Source organism: Anser anser, assembly GCF_964211835.1.
Source record: "Anser anser genome assembly, chromosome: 20".
Classification (NCBI taxonomy): domain Eukaryota; kingdom Metazoa; phylum Chordata; class Aves; order Anseriformes; family Anatidae; genus Anser; species Anser anser.
Genome location: NC_139741.1, coordinates 2,845,502 through 2,858,380, shown reverse-complemented (window position 1 = coordinate 2,858,380; position 12,879 = coordinate 2,845,502). Strand labels below are relative to the sequence as shown.

Here is a 12,879-nt window from a genome sequence, read left to right as displayed (position 1 = left end):
TTCTGCTTTCTAGCTTAGTTTCCATTATTTTTTAGATATCCTCAGCTACCCAAAAATCTTATCTACTTCTAGTCACACCAAAGAAAGGAGCAGCATTCCATGTATACAGGTGAAGTACAGCTTTTAAGTCATGCCTGTAGAACACTCGTCTGAAATAGAGCCAGGTCATTCTGAAACAAACATTTTGTGTTGCCCTACTGATTTCTCTCTCAGGATTCATTGGTTTAGTTGCATAAAGAGCGTGACCTTCAGCTGCAGCATCTCCTCCAGATGGGGCACTTGATAGGTTTCTCTTGCACCTGTTGTCTAATGAAGTCTTCAACGCAACCTGACTTAACCGAAAGCCTCTCCCATCTAGCTGGCTGTCCGCAGTCACACAATTTCCATCTGTGATCTCTATATCCCCACCCCACCTTTGTTAAACGTGATGCAATAAGCCAATAGCCTCAGCGCATCTTCAGTGAGGATGGACACGGACACACAAGCACACATACCTGCTTGCCATACACGGTAAGCATTTATTTGCTGTGCATACAAGTCTTTCTTTTGGTGTGTGTTAAAGCTTCCTGCGTTACAAAGCTTTAAACCCAATGTTGTCCCTTTAACATTTCTTACTGTGAATCTGGAACAGCATCTGGAATTACAGTTAATTTAATCCTTGAGGGTACATTCTCTCTCTGAGGCGTATGACTAAAATGTGTGCACAGAGGGACAAATGTCCAGTAACCTTAGGTGACTATGTTTTTGCAAACTTCTTAAAGATTCAATTTTAAAAAAAAATAACACAGGGAAGATTATCTTAGAAGAATTGTAAGTAAGATTTAGGTAATTATATTGAGATCCACCTTTCTTTTATGTATCCATGTAATCTTTATAGATACTGCCATCCACCCTGAAAATGCTATTGCAAATGGTCATGACTGACATAAGTATTTGAGTTCTTCACTTTTTTTAAAATGAAGGTTTTTTCAAATGCTCTCGTGAGAGTATATTGTTGTTAGTATGCCACCCTTTTACAGACACATGTAAAATCACGGTAAAAAAAATACACAACTATCTTATTAAATGCCACGACAGAGTTGTCACCAACAGGGGAGAAGGAAGGAAGCTATAAAGAATGGCGGAAGAATAATTAAAGATGATAAACATGTACTTGAAATCTTTTGATAGGAAGAACAAGTGATGGAGTTAGATAAGGAGAGGCGCCACGCTGGTTGTATCTCTAAGCAACAGGCAATCAAACAGCCAGATAAGCATCTTCATAAAGTGCAACAGACTCAAATGCAAGGGTCATAACTGAAGAATCACTTCCTGGTTCAGCTTAGGTAGTAAAAATTTATGACCTACTTAAAAAAAAAAAATCCTTCAAACCTAAAAACGTATTTTCCAATAAATTTGTTTTCCATAAAGAATGCAAGCCACTTAGGGCATGCCTTGGTAATAGCAGGAAATGAGAATATTTACAGTAGTGAGCTATAATATAAAATATGCAATGTTGCACATGAACATTTAAAATAAACCTTTCCATGCACAGCTGAGCTTTATGTAGTTTTCCACACATCTCAAAGGTAGGAAGAAAAGAAAGCAATACAATATGCTCTTCTTTCTATTGCTGGGCTCTGTTACAAGAATCTCATAAAATTTCAAAAAACACTGCACGTTTTTTCTTGCGTTTCTTCTACTCTGTAGCAGAATTCACATCTCTGTACCATCTCACATAACCTGGCACGTCTATCCTTAACACGGACTAACACTGTCTGCATGGGAAAGGACTAAGGACCAGGCAATATGAAAACTGCAAATAGATGCTGAAGTCCCTGAATCAAAAATCAATTCAAATCCAAACCGCCTGGCAGTGAAGTTAAATAAAATACTGCTATCAGCATGTCTCTAACAAAATCCATGTATTGTTTATAAGAAACTTATGAGGTGTTACAATAAAACTGAGTCACTGCTGTACAGTAAATATATTTTTAGTGTCATAACAATGTATACAATTGACTTTGGCAATTTTAATATGGACACATGTTAAATGCATTACCAATAGAGCTTCATCACATTCATATGAGCCATTTCACTTTAAGGCCCCATCTATGCTATAGGAAAGGTTGTTTAGCATAGAAGAGGTATGGTCCTACGTGGTTTATTGTTTCTGGTGTCGCTGGAACAAAACAGTTTCATAACACAGCACAGTTACAGAACAGTTGTATTCCACAATTAATACGTATCCCTGTTACAGGAACTGTACTGCTCCATTCACACTCAAGGAAAAAAATATGAAAAATCCCCCACCCTGATAACCCAGATGTCTCTATCTGTATCAGCTGGCACAGTCATGCTGATAGCAAACAACAACTATGTCATTAATCACTCTGAATCTGAAGCATCAGATACACAGACAGAAGCACTCCTGTGATTCCAGCTTGTAACTTCTAGGGGTAATAGACAGAGATGAACTAGTCCCAAAAAATCGTAACTGATGCATTTATAATTTTTTTAAAATTGAATAATTATTTACAAAATTATATTCACATATACTAAAACAAATACAATTCCTTTTAAATAACCAACATCAGATGTCTGTCTAAGCTCAATGTGAATTAATTTAACAAGTTTTAAATATTTGAAAATGGAATTTAGAATGACAATCCTCAATACCCAAAGTAAATGTAGTTATTACTGAACTCAGTTATAAACAGATCTGAGAAATATCCTCTAATACCCAAATAAATTAATTTGGCAAACAATGCAGTACCTTGGACTCAGAATTTATAACTATAGCAAACAGAGTCTGGAACAGGAGCTTTTATTTTAACTCTCTTTAAAACAACCTTCAGAAATCACTTTCTGTATGTGTTACAGTCTCCTTTTACAGTTTAACCTCAATCCAATCAGCAGTCTCCAGGGATTTTCAAATCACTAAAGATTAAAATCCTCTCTGACTTGACTGTTTGACTAATGCTGTGTGTTTAATAATTCTACTTGTGAGAGATTTTATTTGACAAAATCCTGCTGTGTGGAACCTTCAGACGCTATACAGCTGTACTAAAATATAAAGCTCTGTTGTCTTTGGATCTTTATATAGACTATACCCCAGCACTGAGAAAAAAAGAAGAAAACTTTATAGTACATATATTATTATGTTGATATTAATGTAACTGCTGTAGTATTAAATTTACACACACTCTTTTAGAGCAGAGTAGTGAAAATGCAACTGTTACACAAACATTAGTTAAACTACCCTGTTGTCTTGACCGTTCACAGAAATCAATTACATTTATGATTACATTTCAATGAAAGGTATTTTGTAAATGGGATGGAATTGTAATATTTTATGCTTTAGGCATTCATTAATAAAAGCATTTCAGTGTTAGCATTTGCAAGTGTTTTGCTTTTTAGCTTACACATTTCTTAGCATTCCAGAGCACATGTTAAACTTCATGTAAATATTGTGTTTATATTTTATGACAATGCTGTGACTTCAAATTTGAGTGGTAAGAGGAAAAGAGTCATCATTATTTTAGCCTTCAGTATATATTTGTGTAAGACAGCACTTACTCTACAGCACAGCTGAAAATCGTGATAACCTTTTAAGTATATAGCATTAGTTAGTAAACATGCTACCAGACAAAAAAAGACAAGATTGATGAATGCCACGAGTATCAAAGAAAACAGAAAAATAAGCGTGTTTCTACCTGAGGTAGCATCAATCACTGTTGAAACTCCTCTGCGATCAGAAACCGGACGTGATGACCCCGGCATGCTAACAGGTTCTGAACGAACTGGCTGGATCCTAAATGGTAAGTTATAGTTACCACCTGGGTCAAAATCGTTGCTCAGGAGGGCTACAACCAAATCACAAACCTGAAATAGGTGACCAATTAAGCAACTACTTATTTTGAAATCTGCCAATAGTTAAAAATTTTCCTTCATTTCGTGGTGCCAAGGTACGGATAATCCATCTACAGACAGATCAAGACTATACACAATGTGAATATCCCTAAATTATGTCTCAGATGTGAGTACCACCCCCTCCCCCAAATAAACCCACCCTATCCAAACTGCTTAAAATTCTTCCAGAACAGCAGCAATTTCTTTACCAGCTTAGGAGAAGAGGTACATCTGTAAATGCCTACTACTTTTGTTGTGTATATATATATATATATTAATTTATACACCTATATATTCATTTCTTAACTTTCTGCTTTCTGTTAATGTATGCATATAGATAACATAAAAATATCATTTAATAACATATTTTACATTTATATCCTTACTTGCAGGAGCAACCATATGCAAGGAGAAATCACATATTTCAAAAGCATGTATTTTCAGCCCAAGGCCAACCTGCTCACTTTTAATAGGACTGGTCATTGTTAAATGTTGTTAAATCTTGAGAGCTACTGGACAGGGCACAGAAACAAATGGTGCATAAAGCAGTTCTACAAAATTGCTTGCTATCCATAACTTTAAATCCGCATTCTTCTAAATCCCCACTCTTCTAGGCCACCCCCTCCCAATTCCAAATCAACCAATGTCAAAAGACAGATGAATTAAATACATGAAAAAGAAGAAAGCAATGAAAGAAGGAAGCAATGAAAATGGAAAAAAAAAGGGGGGGGGGGGAAAGGGGAAAAATATTCCAGAAGCTCCCTTACTCTTTGAACATACTTGCCACTTCATGGCACAACGCTCCTACTCATGACTGAGAGAATTATCTTTTAAAGTAATGCAGAACTGTAAAAGCTAAGACAATGCTGAGCAAGGCCACCTTTCAAGGCCACTTACAATGAAAGAACACACTTTTTACTGTCTTTCATTGTAATTTACACAGGAAGAGGTGGCAAAATGGAATCTAAGCTGTTTGGCCTGGATGAATTTTTATTGTTGTTGAGTCATACGCTTTTCTCAGACTTTCATCTGGACAAGCTTGATGAAAACTATTACAGGTTCTACACAGATGGCCTCATTTAAGCATAAGGTAAGGTATTCACACAACAAATGTGAAACAGCTCAGAAATTCATTTTATGCTTACCTGAGACTATTGAGATCAAGATCATCGGTATCGAAGTCCAGAAGAGGCTGCGGGGTGTCACTGGGACCATGCGACTGCAGCACTGACGAACTGGATGAAATGACAGTGGTTTGGCCGGAGGGGTGAATTGTTTTGAACTGGAACTGGGGGCCCATCCACAGGCGCCGATGAGGCCCGGTGTGAGTCACTATTTCAACCTGTGGGAATATGGGAAACGGTCAACACAAAACTGCAACCGAATACACTGAGTGGTTCTTTCAATGCACCGAAGCCCCAGACTCCTGTTGTTCTCGAGCAAAAAGAGCGTTTTGTGCCATCAGTTCAGGGAAACACTGAATTTCAGAACATCCTTGCTAGAGAAAGGATGCTGTAGCCAAAGGCAAGAGCTTCTTGAAGAGCTGTGAAAGCCCCTGAGCCACCAGCTTTAGGACACTGCACCCAGTTCTTAAAACTGCTCAGAAGACTGTCAGTCCATCCTGGCCACCTTCACCTGGTCCTGTTCATTCCTCCCCCTGGCGTTATGAAACACACGCTATAACTCAACTGCTAAACATCTCCTGCTGTGGCAGCAAATGAGGGAACACAGTTCTGCCTGCACCTACGTGAAGTGGACAGAGGAACTGAAAGCTTATTTTCGCCAAATATTCTTGTCAGTACCTTCAATCCTGACTAGGACACAAGATACACTTTTTAAAAGCAAGCTGTTACAGCTTTGTTCCGGCTGCTTTCTAAAAGTTCACACATTAAACAGCACTGCTTCACATGTATGTAGTGCGAACTGTATATCAAATCAATGCTCATAATTATTGTTGGCATAGCCGAGGAAACTGCTGGCAGAGACCATCTTGCTGGAAAGCAACAAGATTTGTAACAGAGAGCAACGTGAAGTGCACTGTGAGACACTGAGCACCTCGGGTCACATTCATTACTATGATGATGGAAGACAAGCATGTATGTGCAACACAGAGCTTAGAATGGCAGACGCATACTGATTTAACCGAAATTCTGACAATTAAAACAAAGCTAAGGGTGTTGGCTTGCCATGAATAACCACACATATAATAGGTGCATTATGAGATATATATCTGTGGGCATGTTTACCTGTGGATGTACACACAAAGACAGAAGTGTCACAGTTCCCTGCCTACTTCCAAAAGGCACAGAGAATACAGAGGGTGTATCTAATACATAATAATTTCAAATACTCAAATTTTCCTTTAGGTATTAGCTCTCAATGAGTCTAGATATGAATTTCAGAAAATAAGTTATTTAAGCAAATAATGCATTCAAAATGTTTTTGAGAAATGTCTTTTCATGCTGATGGCTATACACCTGATGAGTATCAACTTTTACAAACTGAAATATGTCAACTCTAGGAATACAAACAACCATGGGAATTTAAGAATGTAACATTTTCGGCAATGTACATGATCAGGATTCGGCCTTGTAAATAGAAGAGCAAACAACAGTCCTCAGTAATAGAATTAAAAAATAAATAAAACAGCTTTTAAAGATCAGAAACAGGCAACGTGAAATGAAAATACTAAGCTCTGGTGAACTCATATTTTTAAGATGACAAAAACAGACTGCTAAATTCCTATAAATTTTTGCTAAAACAATGATTAGCTTCACACGAAGAATGTAATTTAGTAAGCAAGTTCATGAAAATATATTTTTATATCTCTATGACATGCAAGTGCATCTTACAGTCTTCTTTACTCATATATGTGTACTAATAGTGATTCTTAATTCTTTAAGAAACAACTTTGAACACTGGATAATGTTCTAAGTTCTCTGCTAAAGTAAAATGACAAATGCACAGCCTATTTAGCACTACTTCCATCTTTGCATTTATCTTAGCGTAACTCAGATTGACTGTAGATGTTTCTGAGTCAAGTAGCTTTTATGTAGCAGTGTAAATTAGGCCACAGATAAAGTAATCTGTATATTTTAAGCTTGAAACCATCAGTGTCACAGAGCCGAGAGGTAAACAGATGCCTTTGCAATTTTACTGAGGCTATGGCCAGATGTTCCTATTCACTCTCCTGTTGTGTGCAGGACAAACATATTGTATCTACTTCACACTGACAGCACACATTACCCACTGTTCTAATTGAAAAGTTGAAGTGAAGGGCAGTGTTTTTTCACTGCATGCTGTTACTGTTGATAACAACACTTTAATTTTGAAAAACATACTTGCACTTTAGGCTTAATCTAAAGTGGCTTGCTTAGAGAATGCTAGCATCTTCATGCTCAAAAGAGATATCATCACTCGTTTCACTTAGCAAAAATTAAACATTCCCAAAGCAATCTCTGAATTATCTGTGTTCTGAAGGATGTCACTTTTTTTTTCCTTACATTTAGTCTGGTAGGGGGATAGACGTGATGAAGTCTGAGCAGTCTTAAGTTCCTTTGACATTGTTTATCTTCCAAGAATTAGCAGTATACCAACCCTCATAACATGGGTTTACTTTACTCTTTTTCCCCGAGGTTGCGCACTATACTGCTAAGTCACCAAAACAGGCAAATAAGCTCAACTATCCAAACAGTACTGGAGAGGTTTTACAAGTATAAGGAATACTACAGGTGAAATCTTGGCCCCAGTAAGCTCAGTCACAAAATTCCCATTGACTACAGTGATCCAGTAGTTTCACCATCTTTATGCTCTGAGAAATTAGAGACAAACTAAGCCAACAAGTTACATGAACGTGTAGTTATGTTTGAAAATTTAGGCCGGGTTAAGTGGATTTACAAGAATAAATTCCCCAATGAATGCAACTCCCAGGGGGGTGCATGTGGAAACCCACCTTCTCATTTTAGGAAAATGTTGTGTATGATTTATACACCAGCAGGAGAAGCAAATCACATCTGCAAATATTTAATATTCATGAAATGATGCCACATAGCTCAGCAACACATTTAATGCCTCACTCCCATAATAACATTGTCCTTAAAACGAAGGAAACCCACATATTTTGTCAGGATGAAAACCACGTATCAGGTACCTATAATTGCTTTAGTAAATCCAAAGCATTCTTAAATTTTATTTATTTCTCTCTAGCCTTTTATTTCTAAAAGGACCTAATTCTCGGTGTATTATTCATGACTTACAATCTTAAACTGAAGTTAAGCTTTGAGCCAAATCATCAAGCATTTACTGAGTTCTTAAAAAGAAGCTTCACTTACTGAAACAAGGCAAGAATGGCTAAAATTACCAAGATTTAATCTCATATAAAAATATTTCACCAAGCAGGATTATTTTAATGCACCATAGTATTTGTATCTAGCCATAGCTCGAAGCGATTATCAGCTAGGAATGCACTAACAGAAAATCAGGGAAAAAAGGAAATAAACCAGTTAATCTACCATTTTTACACTAAAATGCAGTGAGTATAACACAGGTCACAACTGAAAAGGCATCCTTATTTTGCTAAGCCCACTTTTGTATCCATGTCTGAAGAGGACCATGTCAGGAGAAAAATGTAGTTAGGTAATTTCTGTGGACAACTTAAACTTCTTACTTTACCCTGAACTTGCCCAGGATGTGACTTGTGCCAATAATGACTGGGGCTTTATATAGTTTTTAATATAGTTTGTATAAAACTTAAAGACAGTCAAACTCCTACAGTGTTAAGTCAGGAGTGAAGTCAGTTTTACACAAGGCAATAGCCATGGTCCACTGGGAGTTTACTTTCAATTCTGAGCAAAGTTGTGGATTTTACTTCTAGTGGACATTATTACTGTTTCACTTCTGTACTGGAATGTTCCATAAGAGCATACCTGTGAAAGCCACTCTTCATCCTCTTGTCCGCTGTGGTCAGATGCTAAGCTGTCATACGACTCATGTCGAGTGATAGGTCCAGGGCTTCCTGGTGGAACCACTGAAAACAAAACAAACAAAAACACACACACACAAAAAAAGAAAATTAAAAAATCAGATTTATTTTTAGATGTTTTTTTAAAAAGCTTTTTCAGTAAGTTATTGGTACAGAAACATATGTATTTCCCTAAATCTGTGGTGATATGCTGGAGCACAGAAGGAGCTCAAATATTGATATCAAGCGATGAAGAGATTTGTTCTTCAAACCTGAATGTATATATACAGCTACTATGATAACCCAATTGACTCGTCTTCTTTTAACTTTAAATGCTTAGTGAACAGACAGAACAGCTCCAGCACAGACGACAACCATCTGTCTTAAGGAATTTAACACTGAGAAATGCCACTGTCAGTGATGTAAGCCTTTTCTGCAAACTTTTCAGCAAAATTTGAATTATGTTAAAGCAAGCTGACAACAGCTATCCTGAGGCACTGGGACAGGTGCTGTCCTTGAACACAGACTACTCCAAGACTTCATGAATTGAAAGATCGCTCTCATTTTGACATTACCATGGTTAATTCAAACCCGACTTTATGAGCAACTTGGTTTTTAGCCTTTGATGTTTCTTTCAGTTCAATTGTAAGAGCATCGTTATCATAGTGTCACCTTACCATTACAGTAGTTAACAATGTGTTTGTTAAGAATCCACAACAGAGCAAAGTTTGGTATTTCATTTGCTACAATGACTGAATACTGAGATTATTTCACTGTCTGTAAAACACCAGAAATTCTGTATTCAGGTGTTACATTGCACTATAGTAATACTCCATAGTACCTCATAATAACTTTGGACAGATAAGAAAAACCCTTCCTGCAGCTGCAAGTGACACAAATAATTAGAAAGAGGCATTATTTCAAGCTGAGAGATAAATTCATCAGCAGCTATTAAGAAGAACAGTCCAGACACAATCTCCAAGAAATCCACAGCCTACAAACTCTCTTGAACTGAAGCACCTCCTTCCAGCCACTACCACAGATCCTCAGCTGGGTAAATTTTTGGTTTGACTCACCATCAGATCTGTCCACAGTGCTCACCAGTAAACCTTTTATTAACAGCATCATGAGAATCTTATATTACTGCGATGACTTAAATACTTACGTCCGTGTGGTTTTCAAAAGACAAATGAATAACCTCAATTCACAGAGCAAAACTAAGTTAATTTTGTTATTCATTGCTCTCGTTCCTCTTTATATAGACTCATTGCAACAGAAAATTTCAAGTTGTTCAGCTCTGTGGACTGCATGATATCTAAAAACACTTTAAAAACTATTCCTGTTTATGCATACAACTTTGGAGAAAATCACAATTTAGTGTTCAAGTACTACCACAAAAAAAGCCAGATAATTTTAAACTCATTATTGTAAAGATTAATATTTCATGATTCCTGGTCCTTGAGTCCTTTAAAGATGTCAGCAAAGCTTACAGCCTAGCTACTTTACTTCTAAGGCAGCGGCGTCACATTGCTTTGACTAAAACTTCATGCTTGAGAAAGCTGAAAACCAGTGCACTGCAAGCGAGCACCCAAGACAATAGGACAGGTGCTATTTTCCATTTTCTGGTACCTGCTTATTGTCAGGGCCTGGCAGAGGCCCGGATCCAACACTACAAAACCCTCCCCACCTTGAGGGAAGAGCAGACACTGCAAAAGCAAATCACAACAAGCAAATGCAACTATGGCATTTTTTACTGTGGTAAAATCAGAGTTCATGCTATGGTGATAAGAAACCAGACAATACTAAAATTAGAACCAATATTTTAATATTCACATAATCTAAGAATGACTCAAAGTTTTTAAAATTGTTTTTTAAGAACTACATTATTATGGGGTCGACCTTTATGTGTCAAGTTTCCATCCACTACAAATTTTTACAGGCGTGTTGTAAACTCCTAATAATAGGAATTTATAATGGCAAAGCAGACACAACCGTAACCATAAATACAGAACGGCGCCTCTGCAATATAAACAGCACAGGCTTTTCATAAATCCATATATTATATGAAAAAAAAAAGGGATTTCCATCCTGTTTTTTTAAGTGGGTATCTAAACGCAACCTCAGCCATGGAGCCATTGGTAACACCTCCACACTGTAGTGAGGTCTGAAAGCTGCAATATACCCTACTCAGATCTGGGCCTAGCTTATTACACAACAGAAGTGTAATACGTTAGGATAATATATATATAGAGAGAGAGGCCCAGTATATAATATATATATATAGAGAGAGGCCCAGTCTCACGAGAGGTCACGACGGGAAGCCGCCACCCGTAATGGCTGCCGCTGTCGCGCGCTGAGGTGAGCTCGAGGCCCAGGGGTGCCTCAGGAGCCTTGGGCCTGCCCACATACGCGCCTCAGCAGCTCCGGGCGTTATTGCAGCGCTGTGTGCTCGTCAGTTTTCAAAGTAATATAGAAACTATTCATCTCTGTCATGACTGCAGTGACAGATGTAATTCCGTGACTTACAGATGGGTCTCTCTAGCCCGTATCAAACTTGGCATTAAGACAATCCACACACCGTCCTGGGTTACAAACTGCTGACGATTCACAGTACATACCTTAATATGAAACCGACACGTCCATACTTCCCCCTTACTGGTGAAGTTTATATTTGAAACCAACGAAACAAAGCCATTATTTTGACACGTTTTGCTGTTGCCCTAATCTTCCCCATATCTCCCGACTCCCCGACCATAAATCGCGCTGACTGCAGAAACGCCTGTTTCTGAGGGCACAGCTGATCGACTGCAGCTTTCCTGCTATCGAGCGCCGCTAACAAACTGCTCATGACTCTAGCAGATGTTTTTGCTTTCAAACCAACGGGAACTTTATGGACTGTTCTGAACTTTTTTTTGTTCCTTCTATCCCAGGGGCAAGTACTAGAGCTGTCAAGATTCGGGAAACTGCTATCCAGTGACTAGCAGCAAAAATGCTGGCCTGGGGAGCAGCATCCACACTGCTCTGTCACCCTATTTCTCCATTGTGCAATAATACTCTTATGGCAAGCTGAACACTACATTTTACTGGATATTCAAGACAGCTTGACAATAAAAAAGAAACAAAATTCAATTTTAGCAACAGTTTTGGTCCTATACCGTATTGCCTTCTCCTGTACGATTCCAGCTTTGCATCGGTCTCGTGATCACCCACTTCAGTGCAGCTTCGGACTGCAGCATTAACTCTTTCTACCAAAAAGTGACGACATGCTGAATTCCACGGAAAAGCTCTGCCTTCGAGTTCACCAGCAGGGCAACAGTGATAAAGCCTCAGCTGAGGTCAAACCTCAGTAATTTATTTTGCTATTTAATAAAATAGCATTTATGTACCACACCTATCACAAAAGCAGGCATTTAAAAAAAGAGTCTGGTTTTGATAGCAGGATCCCATAACGATGGTCCCAGCCTTACCACAGGCAAAGCACGCTCAACTCCCACTGCCCTTAGTGGGAGCATGCAGCGTTTTGTGAGATATGACCTTATAAGACAAGTGATCCTTGCTGGAGATTTGCCATTGCTATACTGCTTATTACAGATATACATACAGTCATTTTTTTTCAAGTTAAAAATGGCCTTGAAGCTACAGGAGCAATTATGTCCTAAAAATCCAAAAGCTATTTTTTCTGCATTTCTGGGTCACACACCTCTTGCATCGTTATCAACTATTCAGTTCCAGGATGAGATTAATTTAAGTTTGGAGGGACATTTCCAGGAAATTGGCTTAAAAGTACTATTTTATCTTCTTGCCTAATTTTTTAAAAAACTGAATTCCAACTTGAAAATACGACAGCTTCATACACATCAGTGCAAATATTCTTACGCTGTAACATACAGTTTTTCAATTTTGAAAGAATTTCACTATAATGCTACACAATAATAATTCAAAATTCAAAATTTTCAATGGCTTTGTATCAAGTACTTTTTCTTGCACTCTTGTAATTTCTCTTTCATTGGGAAAAAGTCATGTGTGTC

At 37.8% G+C, this 12,879-nt stretch overlaps 1 protein-coding gene across 17 annotated transcripts in view; it reads right to left on the bottom strand.

The window, feature by feature from the left end:
* BCAS3 (BCAS3 microtubule associated cell migration factor) overlaps positions 1–12,879 on the bottom strand; it is a 357,470-nt gene that overhangs the window by 185,776 nt on the left and 158,815 nt on the right. For all 17 annotated transcript variants that reach the window (XR_014574348.1, XM_083806832.1, XM_083806831.1 and 14 more), the window contains 3 exons: positions 8,817–8,917; positions 5,037–5,233; positions 3,696–3,793 (listed from right to left, as the gene is read on the bottom strand). Coding sequence is in view for 16 of the 17 variants with exons in the window: in XM_083806832.1 (XP_083662958.1) it covers positions 3,696–3,793; positions 5,037–5,233; positions 8,817–8,917 (396 nt within the window). In the remaining variant the exon portion in view is untranslated. The remainder of the gene's footprint in view (positions 1–3,695; positions 3,794–5,036; positions 5,234–8,816; positions 8,918–12,879) is intronic.